The sequence below is a fragment of the Saccoglossus kowalevskii genome, chromosome 3 (assembly GCF_978046115.1).
Source record: "Saccoglossus kowalevskii chromosome 3, keSacKowa6.1, whole genome shotgun sequence".
Classification (NCBI taxonomy): domain Eukaryota; kingdom Metazoa; phylum Hemichordata; class Enteropneusta; family Harrimaniidae; genus Saccoglossus; species Saccoglossus kowalevskii.
In genome coordinates this window covers 8,254,123-8,275,072 of record NC_140643.1, presented here as the reverse complement: position 1 = coordinate 8,275,072, position 20,950 = coordinate 8,254,123, and the positions used below count along the sequence as shown (strand labels likewise).

The following is a 20,950-nucleotide window of genomic DNA, read 5'->3' as shown; positions in this document are numbered from 1 at the left end:
AAAACGTGAGTGACGTCTTCGGATCTTACCGACAACTACGACTATTTTTAACCTGATTAGCTGGCTAATACCACGAGTTCAAATCGAACGCTTACTGTTTGACAATTACGAAGCTCTAATAACAGTTTCACCGTCCGCGGCTATTTTCATCGCCCCCCCCCTCCCCCAGGCCAAAAGACGATTCCATCAAACAAAACTTGAAAAACGATGTTTAATATTAATTACACGATTAGGAGTCTGAATCAAATTAAACATGGACTAATTAAGTACATATTCAAACAATACTTAAATACGAATGTAGCTATTTTACCGTTTTTGTTTTTTATTTCTACATGCTATATTTGGTACTGCACCGATGACTTTGAGATAACAACTATTATCGAATAAGGGATATTATTTGGGGAGGTCGTCACTGCTGTCGACGCCATTTTCTTTGTATTGCTTTGTTCCTTCTATACGTTGTGTGGGAAAGGTTAAAATGTGTTTTAAAGCGCCGTTTTCAATTATATTTGAAAAAAGCCGAAAACGGAAGACGAGATTAGAATATTTGTGAAAGAGAAATATGCTCATCAAAATATCTTTCGCTCGCAATGTAAGTGTTTGAACGCAGACACCTTATCAATCACCTAATATTAACTGAAAAACTAATTCAGTCCAACGATAGGTTTCGCGTCAGTCGCTGTCAACATCCGCTTCAGCGGAGACCACGCAGAGCTCACTGAATGAATGAAGGCGTAGGGTAGAATTCACAAAGGCACCGCTCAAGATATCCAGTCTCCCTCAGGTCATTCTCCCTGCTGCTTGCCTAATGACGGAGGTGTGTATTGGAATTCGCACTACATTTACGATAGACACCAACTCTGAGCAAGAGCTTATTATTTACCCTGTCTTCTCGAATCGCTGACCCTATTTTATGGGATTTGACAATTACTCACACCTCATCTTAGAAGCACGAGTCGGTCTCTTTCGTTTTTTATTACTATCAAAATACTATGAAACGCTATTTTTTGAATGGAATCTTCAGAAAATAGTTGATTCCCACATGTTTGAATTGTCTTATTTAAGACTGTATGTAGTATAAGAGGATGTAGAGCGAGTGTAACTTACTTCTTGTGAGAACGTGAAAAAAGTATAAGCGTATTACAACGCTAGTATGTCCCCTGCTACTCGTCGATGTCTAAAACAATTAATGAAACAAGCACGGATTCCCGGCAAAGTAATCAAATTACTCCTCGCTCGTTACCACAAACGAATAGGTTTACGTAAAGCCACTAATGTCAACGCCCCGCAAAGATGGCTGCATAACTTTCTCATGAGTATAGCGCACACTTTTAATAATCTCTCTCTTGTCATTTCAAAATATTTCCAGTCAATGTCACCATGTCAATAGCTCCCAATAAACGACTTTTGTAATTATGGTACATGGTGGTAACTTATAGGTATGCATGTGCAGAGCAAATATTCGGATTATATTTCAACATAGCGGACATGTTATTACTTGATTTTGGCGGGATGAATACTAAATAAAAAAAAAATTTAAAAAAATTTAAAAAATGTATACTTCGCTACACGCACTTACTACAAACAAATCATTACTATGATCGAGCTTGTTCCTAAATATAAAAACCTTAGTGAGTTAATATAGATTGACTGCTAAACGTTGTGACATGCTATTAATATCACGGGATTCAGGCTTCTTACGTTCTTACAACGATGATAATAAGTTGTTTTTTTCAATGTTTGACGTTAAACTATTCATCAAGAGCATTTGCCTTTCACATTGAAGGTGTATATTTTCCGCAGAAGTTGAACTTTCTATACAGAGAAATGAGTGAATTATGCAGCGCATTTTATAAATGAATGTTAACATTATGTAAATCTTTAAACCCGGCATTTATCCTAGTTATGGTGTACAAACGTCAGTGGTTGCCACCAGTAACGTCGCATTATAGGTGCAGTTCAAAAGATAAGATAAAAGGATTCTTGGTCAATACGAGTGACTTACGCGTTATAGCCTGAACACTTACAATTGATTTATTCTGTCTAATAGAAATTAGTGTTATTAATGAATGGCAGGAAAAATCGTTCTATCAACTTGTACACCCAACTAAGTGAATTGCATATCGGAGCGTAGGCTACGGATGGACGGACTGTGAAATATACATAACCGCGTGATATAAGTAACTGCCCAATCATTCATAGTGTGTTAAATGTGTCAGTTTCATCTCGCCACGTACGCCATGAGTGAAATAGACATAAGTGTGAAAAGTAGACAGTGTGTATTTCCAAGTTTATCCACAAACGTTCAGTGTTTGTTTAAAAGAGTGCGGGATAATTGGTGATTGGCGTTGTATCTTGATTAAAGTTTACATTTTCAATTAGCGCTAAAGTGGGCTTCATTCTTATTAAAAAGTTACTACTGACTTGTTAGCTGGATAATTGCAAATAACCCACACGATTCGATCAGTGGGGTTCCTGCGAGTACTTGTCGTGTTCGGTTACCGGTTAGAAGCGGAAAACATTCGAAGTGAATTACCATGCACAGAACAAAATCTTATTCATAATTGTTGTTATTAAAACGATATACATTTATAGATTTTGTGGAACGAGTGTTAGTAATCGGTAAGTTGCTTGACAGTAATCTTAGGTAATATGTATATAAATGACTTACAATAACATTCTAATATATGAGTTATCTTAGTATCAATTCTTTCTAAGATATTTCCGAACACGTGCTCAGTCGGACGTTCACAGTTCATTGTACGAGCGTAAACCCAATTGTTTGTAGAGATCGTCGGGGTGTTGCATTGGAATGCATCATCACACGGTACTAAGCACTGACCCCTTGGTTGGTAGAAGACAACAGAAGACGTAACACATGACGTAAATGTTAGAATGTTTTGTAAGGTATAATTACGTAGACAAATGAGGAGGGTTGTGTCGAGTTGACGCTGCTATATCAACACAAAATAAATAACTTGAGTGTTTTGATACGTGATGGTAAAAAATTATGATTGAAGCACCTGAGTCTTGTCGAATACGAGTGTTCCGCAATAGAAAATCACCAATGTAATGCGAGAAAGACGCGGATCGAACATCTGTTGTTAAAATCGAATGATTTGGTTTTGAACTTTATTTTCTCTTTTTTATAGTTCAATGTCAAAATGCCTATCAGAGGGAGACATGGCATTGATATAACCTTTATTCATCACCATGTCCATCATCAAATGTGTACAGCACATTATTAGGCAAAGAAATACCTAAACAAATAATTTCGCTTTTGTTGAATCCCACGCGATGTTTTGACGCCACTACGACGCTAGGAACTTTGTTTGTCCTGCTTATACGTTTGATTTCACGCATAACTCGGGATCTCGCAGTGAGCGGTAAATGACATATAGAGAGCATGGCGTCATCAGCCATCAGTCGAAAATAAAGCTTGATGGTTCGATTATGAATGAAATATAGAGATATTTCCCGGGCTGTACACAAACTGTATAACACGAGGTATTTCACAAAACTGTCCTACAAGCATAGACCTTCTGTAATCTCATAACATAAAGATTGTTTCTATAATTGTGTTCCCCGAACAGTTTAACAGTCTTTCATACCACGTCGATGGTGTTGTACTGGTACAATAACAAATCATTAAATAGGTGCCCAATTTTGTTTTAAATTGAGATGACAAACTGATGTTCTCGAGAATACCCAGCCGAACTTGAAAACAGTTTAGCTTGACTTAAGGCCAATAAACATTTTGTCATTGTTGGCATTTTCCAGACAATAAACCATTAGCATTTAAATCCCTATTTTTTGCAAAATCCCTTTATCTGACGTTTTCCCACAGAAAAAGGTTAGAGGTGTGATATTTTGAATGTAATTTGTTCAATTTTCCAACAATTTCCATTTTCTCAATAATAAAACCTTTGAGTTTGGTGTGGCGTATAATTGCTTTTCATTCATTTTCATTTCCTTGTTTCGAGTCGTTTTACTCATTTAAGCGAGTAGAGACCAGTGTTTGGAATGAAATTCATTTACCTGGGTAGTGACTAGTGTTTGGACTACTACTCATTTAAGCGAGTAGAGACCAGTGTTTGGAATGAAACTCATTTACCTGGGTAGTGACTCGTGTTTGGACTACTACTCATTTAAGCGAGTAGAGACCAGTGTTTGGAATGAAACTCATTTACCTGGGTAGTGACTAGTTTTTGAACTACTTCTCATTTAAGCGAGTAGAGACCAGTGTTTGGAATGAAACTCATTTACCTGGGTAGTGACTAGTGTTTGGACTACTACTCATTTAAGCGAGTAGAGACCAGTGTTTGGAATGAAATTCATTTACCTGGGTAGTGACTAGTGTTTGGACTACTACTCATTTAAGCGAGTAGAGACCAGTGTTTGGAATGAAACACATTTACCTGGGTAGTGACTCGTGTTTGGACTACTACTCATTTAAGCGAGTAGAGACCAGTGTTTGGAATGAAACTCATTTACCTGGGTAGTGACTAGTTTTTGGACTACTTCTCATTTAAGCGAGTAGAGACCAGTGTTTGGAATGAAACTCATTTACCTGGGTAGTGACTAGTGTTTGGACTACTACTCATTTAAGCGAGTAGAGACCAGTGTTTGGAATGAAACTCATTTACCTGGGTAGTGACTAGTTTTTGGACTACTTCTCATTTAAGCGAGTAGAGACCAGTGTTTGGAATGAAACTCATTTATCTGGGTAGTGACTAGTGTTTGGACTACTACTCATTTCAGCGAGTAGAGACCAATGTTTGGAATGAAACTCATTTACCTGGGTAGTGACTGTCGCATACGACTTATTTACCACTTCCGTGTCACTGAGAATGTTTTAGAACCGTACTGTGTCTGGGTGGAATATTCTAGATTTTTTTTAGAAAATGGTTGAATAGGTAATAGAACACTGTAGGAGGCAATAGAAGGTAATGGAACATTCTAGAAATTGGTAGTAAGTTCCAGACTCATTATGTATGCTGATGTAATGGTCTATTTATAGACAGTGGGGGTAAATATAGGGGAGTTGTTCAGCACTGAGTTCAGATCGGAGATCTCGTTGAATTGTATTAGAGTTTAAGTATCTAGTTATTGGAGTAGTGGAGTTTTACCGCGTTATTGTACTTGATGTTTGCAGAGTATAATAATACCAGTACCAGTTGAAACCTCAGCTGTTGGCTCCGTCTTCGTATTTTATCATCGCCGCCAGGGAAGTCTTTCTGTTACTGTTGCCATTTTGGTATTTGAACCATCACACCTGTACTATACTAATTACGGTAATATTACGTTGCGTGTGACATCTGGGGGCTCGTCCGGGAACAGTGAAGACATATAGAAGACAACATGGCCAGCGCGATAAAAGATATGTCGAAACAAGAGTTGATGGAATGGGCGGATGAACTGGGAATGACTGGAGAAGACAAAAGGAAATTTATTTTGGAGCAACTGAGTTCTCAGCGAGCTGACAGACAAGCGGCGAGGGAAGAGAGAAAGGCAAAAATGGAAATAGAAGTAGAGGTGAGGAAAATGGAGATTGAGGAAAGAAAGGAAAAGTTACGGCTGGAAGCGGAAGCAGAACAGCGAGAAAAGGAAAGGGAAGCAGAGGTGAGGAAAATGGAGATTGGGAAAAGAAAGGAAAAATTACGGCTGGAAGCGGAAGCAGGTGAAAAAGAGAAATTGCGAATGGAAGCGGAACAGCGAGAAATGGAAAGGGAAGCATAGGTAAGGAAAATGGAGATTGAGGAAAGAAAAGAAAAGTTACAACTGGAAGCGGAAGAAAAGGAAAGAGAATTTGAGTTGAGGAGATTAGAGCTGCAAACAGCAATGCCTGGGTTCCAACAGGCTGATTTTGGCGGTCAACGAAATGTGGTCAGTGATGCACAGTCACCAAAATTGCCTGCATTTGTTGATGGTAAGGACGAACTTGATAGTTATTTATTGCGGTTTGAGAGGTTTGCAACGAATGCGAGTTGGCATAGAAATGGATGGGCCACAAAATTGAGTGCGCTGTTGACTGGTAGAGCACTGGAAGTATATTCCAGGATGTCCGACACTGATGCAGTTGATTATGATCGTGTGAAGGTGGCGCTGTTGACAAGATACGATTTCACAGAGGATGGGTACAGGAAGCGATTCCGTGAAATTAAACCTGAAAGTTTCGAGAGTCCTGACCAGTTAATTGTGTGGCTTAAGAATTATTTTGCTAAATGGGTTGAGTTGTCAGGCACTGCAGCAACATATGATGGTGTTACCGACTTGATGGTAAAGGAGCAGTTTATTGTTGCCTGTACAAAAGATCTTACAGTTTATCTTAAAGAAAGAGCACCCAAAGATTTAGATGAGTTGGCAGTAATAGCAAAGCAGTACCTAGTGGCACATGGTCGACAGTTATTCACAAAGGACCAGGTGAGGCATAACGATAATAAGACTGCCATTAGAATTACTGATGTGGGACAGGGTAGTAGTATCCGGTGTTATGTATGTCAGGGTGTTGGTCATGGAGCAGCAATGTCCATCCCGCAATACTGATGTCAACCATGACAAAGGTGAACAGTGCATTCAGTGTGGTGCCATAGGACATGTGGCTAAGTTCTGCCATAGTGGACAACACAGGGGTCAAGAAAGAAAGAGTGTCAAACCCAGCACTACTACTGGTGCAGCTGCAGTGGTTAAAGAGGAGTCTAATATCAGTGCTAGCTGTGCTGTTCAAATTAGCAGTGTTGTGCCTAAAATGATTGAGAAGGACCATTTGTTGTTAGCATCGGGGGAGCAGTTAAAAGTTGTGAATGGTGCATGTATGGAACGGAGTGGCGTTGTGGAGGACAGGACTTTGCCTGTGGGTCAAGGGAAGGTTGGTGACACGGTTGTGACCATGTTGAGAGACACTGGGTGTAATGGCATTATAGTCAAGAAGAGCTTGGTACAAAATGACCAGTATACAAAAAAGATGGGTCATATATTGATGGTTGATCGTACTGTAAGAAGGGTTCCAGTCGCCATGGTGGAAATTGATACGCCATATTTGAGAGGAACGGTTGAAGCATTATGTGTGCAGGACCCAATCTATGAGTTAATTGTTGGGAATGTGCCCGGAGCAAGACCACCAGATGACCCGGATCCAGTGTGGAATGTGAGTGGAGCAGTAACAACCAGAGCACAAGCGAAGAAGTCTGGTAAGGTGAAGCCGCTCAAAGTGTGTGATGTAAAGACTGGAGCACATGTAACAAAAGACAAATTAATCGAGATGCAGCAAGCAGACACATCGTTGAAGAAATATTATAATAATAGAGAACCAGAAGTGAGAGGGCACCATACAACCGAGTTCCAGGTATATGGAGGCTTGCTATATCGTGTGTATCGGAATCGTTCATTTCCAGGAGGCAAGACGGTACGTCAAGTGGTTGTGCCGAAACTGTTGAGGACTCGTGTTATGGAGATTGCCCATGATTCAATATTTGGTGGACACATGGGGATAAAGAAGACAGAAGATCGGATTGTAACTAGCTTTTATTGGCCTGGGCTACATCAAGATGTTACCAGTTTTTGTAGGTCGTGTGATGTGTGCCAGAAGACTGTTTCAAAAGGATCAGTTGTGAAGGCCCCATTAGGTAAGATGCCTTTAATTGATATGCCATTCAAGCATGTAGCTATAGATTTGGTTGGACCAATTACACCAGCCTGTGATGGGGGTCATCGATACATCTTAACTATGGTGGACTATGCTACACGGTATCCAGAGGCTGTTCCGCTTAAAAATATAGATATGGAGACTGTAGCCGAGGCGTTGATTGACTTTTATAGCCGATTGGGGGTTCCAGAAGAAGTACTGAGTGACATGGGCTCTCAGTTTGTGTCAGAATGCATGCAAGAAGTATCAAGATTGCTCAGCATTAAGAGGCTGACGTCTACGCCCTATCACCCCATCTGTAATGAGCTGGTGGAAAAGTTTAATGGTACTTTGAAGAAGATGTTAAAGCGGTTGTGCCATGAACAACCAAGGCAATGGCATCGATATATTAGTGCTTTACTCTTTGCGTATAGAGAGGTACCACAGTAGTCAACTGGTTTTTCCCCATTTGAGCTGTTATATGGTTGAACGGTTAGAGGCTCAATAAAGATCCTTAAAGAGTTATGGACTGAAGAGAGCGATACTCCTGAGATAGTTAATAGTTACCAGTATGTGTTTGAGTCGAGAGATCAGTTAGAACAGACTTTAGAGATTGCTCGAGAGGAATTACAAAAGGCACAGAATCGATACAAGTGTTACTATGATCGTAAAACGAAGAAGCGAGTGCTTAAAGAAGGAGATAAGGTGTTAATTCTGCTGCCAACTGACAACAACAAGCTATTGATGCAGTGGAAGGGTCCTTATGTGGTGGAGCAGGTAATAGGCGAAAACGATTATCGAGTGAGGGTAGGTGACAAAGTGAAGACGTATCATGTAAATATGTTAAAGTTGTATGTTGAGCGGGATGGACCAACCAGATGGAAGTGAGACAAGTTACTCACTAAATACGGCCATAGACTTGATGAATGCTGTGCGTGCAGCTACAGCGGGGTGCAACAAGTCAGATGAAGAGAATGCTGTAGACGAAGATGATCTTCTAGAGTTAGGAACTTGTATACCCAAGGAGTCAGGTAAAGATGTTCAAATTGGTACAGACCTGACAGAACACCAGAGAAAAGAACTGGTGTGTTTAGTCAATACTTATGATAAGGTGTTTACTGACTTGCCAGGAAAGACCAAGATAATCAGTCATAAGATTGACCTGACAAATGATACACCAATACGATCTAAGCCATACTCACTACCATATGCAATAAGGGAGAACCTTAGGGAAGATATTGAAGATATGTTAAAAATGGGAGTAATCAGGAAGTCCACATCACCCTATGCGTCACCGGTGGTGATTCTGAAGAAGAGGGATAGATTGAATCGCATATGTGTAGACTATAGGAAATTAAATAAGGTCACTGTAACTGACCCTGAGCCAATGGTAATAACAGGGGATATATTTCAGAGGCTACATAATAGTAAGTTCCTGTCAAAAATTGATTTAAGTAAGGGTTATTGGCAGATACCAGTAGCTGAAGAAGATATACCAAAGACAGCATTTGTTACTCCCAATGGAACTTATGAATTTTTAAGGATGCCATTTGGAATGAAGAATTCGGGAGCTACTCTGGTGCGGGGAATCAGGAAATTATTGTCAGGTATGGAGGGGTTGGAAGCTATATAGATGACCTGGTAGTTTATTCAAGCTGCTGGGATGAGCATGTACAAGTATTATCTGAGTTGTTACGAAGACTGAGGGCAGCGGACATAACAGCTAGACCATCCAAGTGTGTTCTGGGTGCAACATCAGTAGAATTCCTGGGTCATGAAATTGGACACAATTGGGTGAGTCCGAGTCACAACAACATGGAAAGAATTCGAGAAGCGCAAAGACCAGCGACCAAGAAAGGTGTCCGATCATTCTTTGGGCTGATCAATTACTACAGAGACCACATCCCCTTATTCGCAACTATTGCAGCACCCCTGAGTGATCTACTAAGGAAAGGACAACCCAACAAAGTTTATGGGGAGAGGCTCAGGAGAACGCATATAACACTTTGCGAGAATACTTATTGGGGAAACCAATTTTGAAGTTGCCAGACCCACAGAAACCATTTGTGTTGTGGACGGACGCGTCTCAGGTAGGAATTGGAGCAGTACTTATGCAGAATCATGGTGAGAAGCTTCATCCAGTTGCGTATGCAAGTAAGAAGTTATCCGATGCAGAAAAGAAATATTCAACTGTAGAAAAACAATGTTTAGCCATTGTATGGGGCGTGAATAAATTTCGCCTATATTTAGCCGGTGTGGAGTTCATTTTGCAGACGGATCATAAACCATTGTCTTACCTGGATAAAGCCAAGTTTGCAAATGACCGAGTGATGAGATGGGCGATGACTCTGCAAGGATATAATCATCGTGTTGAGGATATTCCTGGACGGGACAATGTGGTAGCGGACTACCTGAGTAGATTGATGGACTGAGGAACTTTTGAACAGTGTAGCAGAATGTTATTCGTTTATGATTATATTTTATATTTTATTATATTCTACTGTATGTGATTTTCGAATTTATGTACTCAAAGCTTTATTCAGTTCGATTTCATATATTGTATTGTTGTTTTATTTGAAATTGTTATCATATTCGTATTATTGACGTCGTTGCTAGTCATGTAATATTATATGTTATAATATTCTTGAGAGGGGAGGCATGTCGCATACGACTTATTTACCACTTCCGTGTCACTGAGAATGTTCTAGAACCGTACTGTGTCTGGGTGGAATATTCTAGATTTTTTTTAGAAAATGGTTGAATAGGTAATAGAACACTGTAGGAGGCAATAGAAGGTAGTGGAACATTCTAGAAATTGGTAATAAGTTCCAGACTCATTATGTATGCTGATGTAATGGTATATGTATAGACAGTGGGGGTATATATAGGGGAGTTGTTCAGCACTGAGTTCAGATCGGAGATCTCGTTGAATTGTAATGGAGTTTAAGTATCTAGTTATTGGAGTAGTGGAGTTTTACCGCGTTATTGTACTTGATGTTTGCAGAGTATAATAATACCAGTACCAGTTGAAACCTCATCTGTTGGCTCCGTGTTCGTATTTTATCATCGCCGCCAGGGAAGTCTTTTTGTTACTGTTGCCATTTTGGTATTTGAACCATCACACCTGCGCTATACCAATTACGGTAATATTATGTTGCATGTGACAGTGACTAGTGTTTGAACTACTTCTCATTTAAGCGAGTAGAGACCAGTGTTTGGAATTACACTCCTTTACCCGGGTAGTGACTCGTGTTTGGACTACTTCTCATTTAAGCGAGTAGAGACCAGTGTTTGGAATTACACTCATTTACCCGGGTAGTAACTAGTGTTTGGACTACTACTCATTTAAGCGAGTAGAGACCAGTGTTTAGAATTACACTCATTTACCCGGGTAGTAACTAGTGTTTGGACTACTACTCATTTAAGCGAGTAGAGACCAGTGTTTGGAATTACACTCATTTACCCGGTTAGTAACTAGTGTTTGGACTACTACTCATTTAAGCGAGTAGAGACCAGTGTTTGGAATTACACTCATTTACCCGGGTAGTAACTAGTGTTTGGACTACTACTCATTTAAGCGAGTAGAGACCAGTGTTTGGAATTACACTCATTTACCCGGTTAGTAACTAGTGTTTGGACTACTACTCATTTAAGCGAGTAGAGACCAGTGTTTGGAATTACACTCATTTACCCGGTTAGTAACTAGTGTTTGGACTACTACTCATTTAAGCGAGTAGAGACCAGTGTTTGGAATTACACTCATTTACCCGGTTAGTAACTAGTGTTTGGACTACTACTCATTTAAGCGAGTAGAGACCAGTGTTTAGAATTACACTCATTTACCCGGGTAGTAACTAGTGTTTGGACTACTACTCATTTAAGCGAGTAGAGACCAGTGTTTAGAATTACACTCATTTACCTGGGTAATAACTAGTGTTTGGACTACTACTCATTTAAGCGAGTAGAGACCAGTGTTTAGAATTACACTCATTTACCCGGGTAGTAACTAGTGTTTGGACTACTACTCATTTAAGCGAGTAGAGACCAGTGTTTAGAATTACACTCATTTACCTGGGTAGTAACTAGTGTTTGGACTACTACTCATTTAAGCGAGTAGAGACCAGTGTTTAGAATTACACTCATTTACCCGGGTAGTGACTAGTGTTTGGACTACTTCTCATTTAAGCGAGTAGAGACCAGTGTTTGGAATTACACTCATTTACCCGGGTAGTAACTAGTGTTTGGACTACTACTCATTTAAGCGAGTAGAGACCAGTGTTTGGAATTACACTCATTTACCCGGTTAGTAACTAGTGTTTGGACTACTACTCATTTAAGCGAGTAGAGACCAGTGTTTAGAATTACACTCATTTACCTGGGTAATAACTAGTGTTTGGACTACTACTCATTTAAGCGAGTAGAGACCAGTGTTTAGAATTACACTCATTTACCCGGGTAGTAACTAGTGTTTGGACTACTACTCATTTAAGCGAGTAGAGACCAGTGTTTAGAATTACACTCATTTACCCGGGTAGTAACTAGTGTTTGGACTACTACTCATTTAAGCGAGTAGAGACCAGTGTTTAGAATTACACTCATTTACCTGGGTAGTAACTAGTGTTTGGACTACTACTCATTTAAGCGAGTAGAGACCAGTGTTTAGAATTACACTCCTTTACCCGGGTAGTGACTCGTGTTTGGACTACTTCTCATTTAAGCGAGTAGAGACCAGTGTTTAGAATTACACTCATTTACCCGGGTAGTAACTAGTGTTTGGACTACTACTCATTTAAGCGAGTAGAGACCAGTGTTTAGAATTACACTCCTTTACCCGGGTAGTGACTCGTGTTTGGACTACTTCTCATTTAAGCGAGTAGAGACCAGTGTTTGGAATTACACTCATTTACCCGGGTAGTAACTAGTGTTTGGACTACTTCTCATTTAAGCGAGTAGAGACCAGTGTTTAGAATTACACTCATTTACCCGGGTAGTAACTAGTGTTTGGACTACTTCTCATTTAAGCGAGTAGAGACCAGTGTTTGGAATTACACTCATTTACCCGGGTAGTAACTAGTGTTTGGACTACTACTCATTTAAGCGAGTAGAGACCAGTGTTTAGAATTACACTCATTTACCCGGGTAGTAACTAGTGTTTGGACTACTACTCATTTAAGCGAGTAGAGACCAGTGTTTGGAATTACACTCATTTACCCGGTTAGTAACTAGTGTTTGGACTACTACTCATTTAAGCGAGTAGAGACCAGTGTTTGGAATTACACTCATTTACCCGGGTAGTAACTAGTGTTTGGACTACTACTCATTTAAGCGAGTAGAGACCAGTGTTTGGAATTACACTCATTTACCCGGTTAGTAACTAGTGTTTGGACTACTACTCATTTAAGCGAGTAGAGACCAGTGTTTGGAATTACACTCATTTACCCGGTTAGTAACTAGTGTTTGGACTACTACTCATTTAAGCGAGTAGAGACCAGTGTTTGGAATTACACTCATTTACCCGGTTAGTAACTAGTGTTTGGACTACTACTCATTTAAGCGAGTAGAGACCAGTGTTTAGAATTACACTCATTTACCCGGGTAGTAACTAGTGTTTGGACTACTACTCATTTAAGCGAGTAGAGACCAGTGTTTAGAATTACACTCATTTACCTGGGTAATAACTAGTGTTTGGACTACTACTCATTTAAGCGAGTAGAGACCAGTGTTTAGAATTACACTCATTTACCCGGGTAGTAACTAGTGTTTGGACTACTACTCATTTAAGCGAGTAGAGACCAGTGTTTAGAATTACACTCATTTACCTGGGTAGTAACTAGTGTTTGGACTACTACTCATTTAAGCGAGTAGAGACCAGTGTTTAGAATTACACTCATTTACCCGGGTAGTGACTAGTGTTTGGACTACTTCTCATTTAAGCGAGTAGAGACCAGTGTTTGGAATTACACTCATTTACCCGGGTAGTAACTAGTGTTTGGACTACTACTCATTTAAGCGAGTAGAGACCAGTGTTTGGAATTACACTCATTTACCCGGTTAGTAACTAGTGTTTGGACTACTACTCATTTAAGCGAGTAGAGACCAGTGTTTAGAATTACACTCATTTACCTGGGTAATAACTAGTGTTTGGACTACTACTCATTTAAGCGAGTAGAGACCAGTGTTTAGAATTACACTCATTTACCCGGGTAGTAACTAGTGTTTGGACTACTACTCATTTAAGCGAGTAGAGACCAGTGTTTAGAATTACACTCATTTACCCGGGTAGTAACTAGTGTTTGGACTACTACTCATTTAAGCGAGTAGAGACCAGTGTTTAGAATTACACTCATTTACCTGGGTAGTAACTAGTGTTTGGACTACTACTCATTTAAGCGAGTAGAGACCAGTGTTTAGAATTACACTCCTTTACCCGGGTAGTGACTCGTGTTTGGACTACTTCTCATTTAAGCGAGTAGAGACCAGTGTTTAGAATTACACTCATTTACCCGGGTAGTAACTAGTGTTTGGACTACTACTCATTTAAGCGAGTAGAGACCAGTGTTTAGAATTACACTCCTTTACCCGGGTAGTTACTCGTGTTTGGACTACTTCTCATTTAAGCGAGTAGAGACCAGTGTTTGGAATTACACTCATTTACCCGGGTAGTAACTAGTGTTTGGACTACTACTCATTTAAGCGAGTAGAGACCAGTGTTTAGAATTACACTCATTTACCTGGGTAATAACTAGTGTTTGGACTACTACTCATTTAAGCGAGTAGAGACCAGTGTTTGGAATTACACTCATTTACCCGTGTAGTGACTCTTGTTTGGACTACTTCTCATTTAAGCGAGCAGAGACCAGTGTTTGTAATGAAACTCATTTACATAATAATTCATAATAAGTTAGTAGAATATGAATCACGCTATGACAATACCCTTTGAGTAAGGTGTGACGTGACGTTAATTTTGTTTTTTCATCTCCATTGCTACTAGTATTTATTTATTTTACGTTCTTCTGTTGTTGTTTTTTGACAGCATGTGCAACGTAACAACACAAAACGATCAAGACGTTAATGATTATTTTTCAAGTGTGTTTTGCGGGAATGTTATACTTTTCAATCCAAACATACTTTGTGTATACAATCTGAGTGACTAGTCAGGATGTGGCAGCTGGTCTTTGCTTCACCCCATGGAGCACACACCGAGTATACTAGTATGGCGAGAATCAGTTATATATTTACATTCCTTTACTATATACTCGTGATTGTGTGATGTAAACAACGGCACATCACTTGATAGAGAAATCTCGTCGTCATACAAACGTTTTGGCGATTACACCAATAGCACAGCCTTTTATTTATTGACACGACACAGGAGGGGGCAACTAAAAATTACAAAACAATAAAAAATGATCACATGTTACAAAGACCCATTTATAAATTACAAGGTTCACTGGCAATTAAACATAACACATTATAAATATACTATACCATGAGGTGTTGCTGTCATATTTTAAGGCAATGTTTATTAAAATGTTTATTGTATTGTATTGATCTGTGTACTACGAATTGTAGGTATCAATTTACTATTAACTGAAATTATTTATGTGTTTGGTCATATCTTCAACTAGAGACTTACTTGTTGGTCGTACTTTGGACATTGTTAGATTTGCTGTTTATTTGTTTATTCCCTGCTGCTTCTTTGAGTAGTAAGTTGTCTGTTGTTAATACACGGTTGTAATATTTAATTAGTTGTTTTTTGTTATTAATGCGACCAGGAGATTTCTACTCAAAAGATTTGCTCCGACTTGAATTGAAATATAGACCCTCTGAAATGCTATTTCCTGCATATTTAGGGGAAAATTTTGCTGACACAAAGGATTTGAACTTGATTTTGGAGGGACGACGTCCCAAACACTTTCTACTCCTCCATTTTAACACTATTGTAGATATATTTTACTGTAATTACATATTGAATGTCAACCCATATTTTAATAACTGTTTGAATAATACGTGATTTGAGACAATCATCTTTTAATCTTTTATTTAGTACATTTGTAAATAGCTTGCCAAGACAACTTGACATAGCGACGATTCCCCTATAATTTGCTTGGTTACATTTGGAACTTAATTTTTGTATTTGAACTATTATACCAAATACTCCAAGACTTCGGGGGAGCTATTCGACTCATTAACACTGTTAAATAATTTAAGAATATAATTATAATACATATAGTTTTATATATTTCGTTGTACATTTCATCTTCTATTGATGCTTTATTATTGTTCAGAGTTTTTATTGCATTTATGATTATACTTTTTGTTATTTGTTTGCCCAAATCATCATTATTGCAAACAATATTTTCTTCATCCAGATTCAAATTTTACTATACGAAACATAACCTCGTAGTGTACTCGCAGCAATGTTTTTTTCATTCTTGAATTTCGGTTCAGTGGAGAAAACTGACGTACAAAAAGAACTGGGCCAACATAAGTCTCAAGTATGAAACTCGGCAACGACTACGGATATCACATTGGTACTGAAAATGTTGATTCTGGAGTAGACTTCAACTATACGATGTCGTCGTGTTGTTGGCGAACCGCAGCGTGCGTTTCCGGTATTCATTTCCTGACCTCATCATTACAGGGTCACCAATTATGCCTTTCATAGTGACATCAAGCGTGTCCAACACCCACAATGTTTTCTCTCACAAAATGTGTATCGACCAATCACAGATTACTGTCCTATCCATTCAATATGTAAACTAATATTATGAAATCATACTATGTGAATGCCTCATACAATGTACACTAAGCTATTTTAAGGGAGACGTACATGGCGTTTACATTTACGTCATTGTCTATATTTATACATTTTTAGTATATTTAGTTAAACCTATCGGAATATCAATCATATGACACCAAAAGGTTAATGAGGCCTTAAAACAAACTATAATTGGCGCACGGATAGACAATAGACAATCAGTTGTTGATAAATGCAAGAGATTGTCTGAGCCCACCATTACAAATACTCCATATTTTCTGATGTGATACAGAAGGCATTTTGAGGGGGGTAGAATCAACGTTGTTTGGAATTGAATGCAATGTAGTCGAGGTAAATTAATCGGGGTTCGCCTTGAAGCTGCATTCTCCATTATAATATGCATGACTGGGTTATGTACGCCGAGTAAATGATAAAAAGGCTAAAACAACAAACACATACACGTCATATTGTATTTAATTAAAGCTTGTCAATAATAATTGCCGTCCCTGGCCAATACAGTGTTCAGGTCTAATTCCAGGAGAAGCCATTTTATCCTGTACATCGAAACGTTATTATTGCTTTATATTTCGCATGACGAGTAATATTTCTTGAAATGATCAGATACAAAAAAATAGCGGTGAGTAGCATTTCCCGCGAACTTGAAACCGATCCACGATTAAATTTCCTATTTAATATTTATAATTAAAAGGTTGTAAGTTCTTTAAAACGATGTATACATACAGCGCTATATTGAACGCTCAAATAAAGTTGTCTTACAAACTTAAGATCTGGCTGGATACATATATACGTGAAAAGATCATTCCACTACTTGAATTGGTCAACTATTTTTTTTCTTTATCTGATTTGGTGACAATGTTGCTCAATGAATGTTGCTCATCACCGTGACTTATCCAAACCCGACGTGATGGTGTCAACATATACACAGATAATCACAGCGGACGTAATGGTCACAAAGGGCTGCACACAGCACTTCACAATGAACATTTTCAAACTTAGTAAAACGTTTCTTTTCACTTGTCAAGTGAATTGGCAATGGTTGTATTTGTGTTGAGATACTTATATGACTAGTTCTAAAGGAGGCACTTGATAGTAAAGTTAGAAACCGATATGTTCAATCGAAAATGCCTAGGGCTCCAAATTATGCCACGCGGAAAATGCCTGGGGCTCCAAATTACGCCTCGCGGAAAATGTCTGTGGCTCCAAATTATGCCACGCCAGTCGGGCGAATGAACAAGGGACTTGTGAAAATAGATGTATCTTTTTAATTGGCATTAATTAAGTGAATTAATGTAATTAGTCAATATCACAAGCTAATAATCATACTGTGTGACGTCACAACTGATTGGCGTTTCAAGAGAAGTAATTTAAGTTGAAATGATAACTTGACGTAATACGAACACCTCGCTGGCAGTTTGATGTTAGATGTAAAATAATACAAGCCGTGTCAAGAGTATAGCTACTAATTTGTCAGATTTGACTCAGCGAGTGGGTAAATCTATAATAACTGTGTTAAATTAATTATGAGTGCACTTATTTAAGCAAATCCGTGGCAAATCAAGGGTTGGGTGTTTTGTGTCTTACGGTTCCTGGGCAAGGAGGCTACAAGAAGAATATTACACTATATATATATACGATGTATAACTAGTGGAAAGCTTGTATGTATGTGATCTGTGTTAAGAAAAGTTCAGATTATATTTTAATCTGTCTTCAGTATTCGAGTGGTCTCGCCTATTCTACTCCAAGACAGTTATCTCCCCAATGACGAGGCGATTTAAATCCATTTACGAAAATATTATAAATATTTTAAGCTATTAACGCGATGTAAAATAGTCAACACATTAATACAAAGTTATATTTTGAAAACAAAACTACATGTTCTAAGGATCCAGATACACATAATTTTTGTCATGATCAAAAATTGTATTTTGTATACTTTGCTGTATTGTCGTCACTATATTTATGAACTTCAAACCCAAATACAAATATGACTGTGGTTTTACATAGACGACGTGGTTTTACATAGACGACGTGGTTTTATATAGGTGACGTGGTTTTACATAGATGAAGTGGTATATATGTCATCGTAAAAGGCTCAACATGGTGATTCAATTACTAAAAAATGACACAATTCCTGTAAAGTGTGCTAATTGGCATATACTTGCATGCCACAGTCATTGGGACAACACTTCATGTATTGATGTAATTTCAGTAGATCAAGATTAAACTCCTCAAATGCAAATAGAAATAGAAATAGACTGCTATTATTATATTTAATTATTTAATATAAATGTTACACAGTTCGTCTTCAAAGTGTGTCATGCTACAAGCATACATCAATTACTGAATTAATGGGGTTTGTCATACATGTTCTGTCCGGCACACTCCATGACTGTACAGTGAACACGTTGTCATCAAACCAGCGAGTAATACCTAACTAGAATATGCGCAATTATACGTCCTGAAAGTTTAAATAAACGATTTAAAACGTTTCTACAGTACATTCAATTGAAATATTCGCTAAAGCATGGTTTTTAACAAAACTTAGAGTGCAAGACGCTGTCATGTGACAGACACGTAGTATTCATTGAAAACATATTTCGTAAGTGAAAATAACACACACATAGAATAATTGTTGTACGTTTCATCTTGCTCATGTTGCATGTAAGTAGAAAACATCTAATAATTTGTCTATAGGAATGTTGTTCTGAATATGTTCACCGATACACGACACATTAATGACTGTATAAGCAGACGTTAACGGCTGGCTAGATGATCGGTCCTTTCTATTACGAAATTCGTTATTGGTATTACTGTTCATGTGAGAGTGTGCGATTTTACCAGTAGGTCATATCATCGCGTTGTTTTTGGTATATCTATGAACATGTCCAAACACGAATCGCCGCTATCATCGCTCTCTTCTTGGCTTTTATCTGACCAGTCTTCCACCACACGTGCACATTCCCGAAAAGAAGAACTGCCGTCGTTGCCGTTCACCATATCTGCAAGAGCTGAAATGTAACTGATTGCCAGGCGCAGTGTTTTTATCTTGGACAGTCGGCGATCACAAAGTTGTCTAGGAATGACTTTTCTCAACTCGTCTAATGCTGTGTTAAGGCGATGCATCCTCATTCGTTCTTGCGAGTTAGCTTTCAGTCGTCGGATCAGTGAGTCAGGGGAGTTCAAGTCCTTTCGTCGGGGTATTTTAGGTTTTCGTCGACGTCTGCAAGACAACTTTATCGACGATTTACTCAATTGGAAGCTGTCCTCTTTACACGCAGATAAACAAGGTCTTCTGCACTGATTGAGTCCACTGAATGAACAGCTCGAGGAAAGAGCATAACTGTCACCATTGCAGTCCGCGGCAAGAGACCGAACGCTGAATTTGTTCTCCATTCTGTTTCCTGGCACTATGGGTAACAGTGACACGACCGCTAGATGGGGTCGGTTGGCACGGAAGTATGCCAGCCAACAGAGCTCCGTTGATCCGCTGAGAAAGTTCTGATCTTTAAATGACTTCAATAACGCAAGTCCAGTTCAAGTCCACTAGACCCCCTGTGAAGTGGTTGGAATGACAAATGGCAACAAACTCACCATGAATCGATTATGAATCCATCTATCTGTGATTGGATCAGATACTGATGGGTATCAGCAAATCATTTCTCCTACATCAATCCCATAGTTCAGTTCGGTTTCGACTATCTCCATGAGAAGTTGTAGGAATGTCGTTGTTTATATTATATGTTCACCTAAATGAATTACATTGTTTATTTACTTTGTCAACATTGAAACCGCAACTGACAACATTGTAAGTGGACCGCGCCAACGATACATATATGCATCATGTCCCAAGTACAAAGATGTGGGCAAAGATATTGATGCAATGGAAAAACGGAACTCATGTCTGGAAAGTTATCACATACAAGTTATCATGTTACTTGAACGCTTTGATGGCCTTTTAATGCCCGCTGGGTTAGACCAACATGCAATTACTGCTCCATGAATCGACACGAACTGTAATGTATTAATGTGGCTGGGGAATGATGTTTTCCCGGTCGTTCAGATATATGGGTTAATTACTGATGGAATCAAACATCTCACGTCATGTATTGCCAATATCGATAACATTGTGTCAAATCAAATATATTTACTACTAGTAGTAGTAGGGGTATTGAGCCTAACTAGTACACTGTCTATTACACTTATTGGCACCATTTCACGATATAATAGAAAGCCAAGTGAATTGCCATCAAGTAACACATGATTAGATTTGTTGGATATTTAGCTATTTCACACAATCTTATCTCTATATCATATGAGATGATGTTTTATTTATCGAACATTAATGAAACATTTCATCAGACATTCGCAATTCTTACAATCAAGCAATCTGTGTGTAATCATGATTGTAATCATAATCAGATTTACCTCTTGAACGTCTCTGACAAAATTCCCATTTGAAATATTTTCGGTTTTTCGAAATATTGTCTTGTTCATCCAGGCGAAGTTCTCAATATTATGTCCGTAACATAACATGATAACGTTTA

General features: G+C 38.6%; 1 protein-coding gene across 1 annotated transcript; it reads left to right on the top strand.

Moving 5' to 3' along the window:
• Nucleotides 1–5,361: 5,361 nt before the first annotated feature.
• LOC146747457 (uncharacterized) lies at nt 5,362–9,664 on the top strand. The gene is made up of 3 exons (XM_085496651.1): nt 5,362–5,622; nt 5,740–5,872; nt 9,552–9,664. Exons 1-3 carry the CDS (start codon nt 5,362–5,364, stop codon nt 9,662–9,664), a joined length of 507 nt encoding a protein of 168 aa, XP_085352777.1.
• The last annotated feature ends 11,286 nt before the right edge of the window (nt 9,665–20,950 follow it).

Excerpts from the sequence above, each read along its gene's own strand:
- LOC146747457 (XM_085496651.1), top strand. The coding sequence starts at position 5,362 with ATGGCCAGCGCGATAAAAGATATGTCGAAACAAGAGTTGATGGAATGG. Across the intron at positions 5,623-5,739 it reads AAAAGGAAAGGGAAGCAGAG|GTAAGGAAAATGGAGATTGA; the intron begins GTGAGGAAAATG and ends AGGGAAGCATAG. Across the intron at positions 5,873-9,551 it reads CCAACAGGCTGATTTTGGCG|CACCCCTGAGTGATCTACTA; the intron begins GTCAACGAAATG and ends CAACTATTGCAG.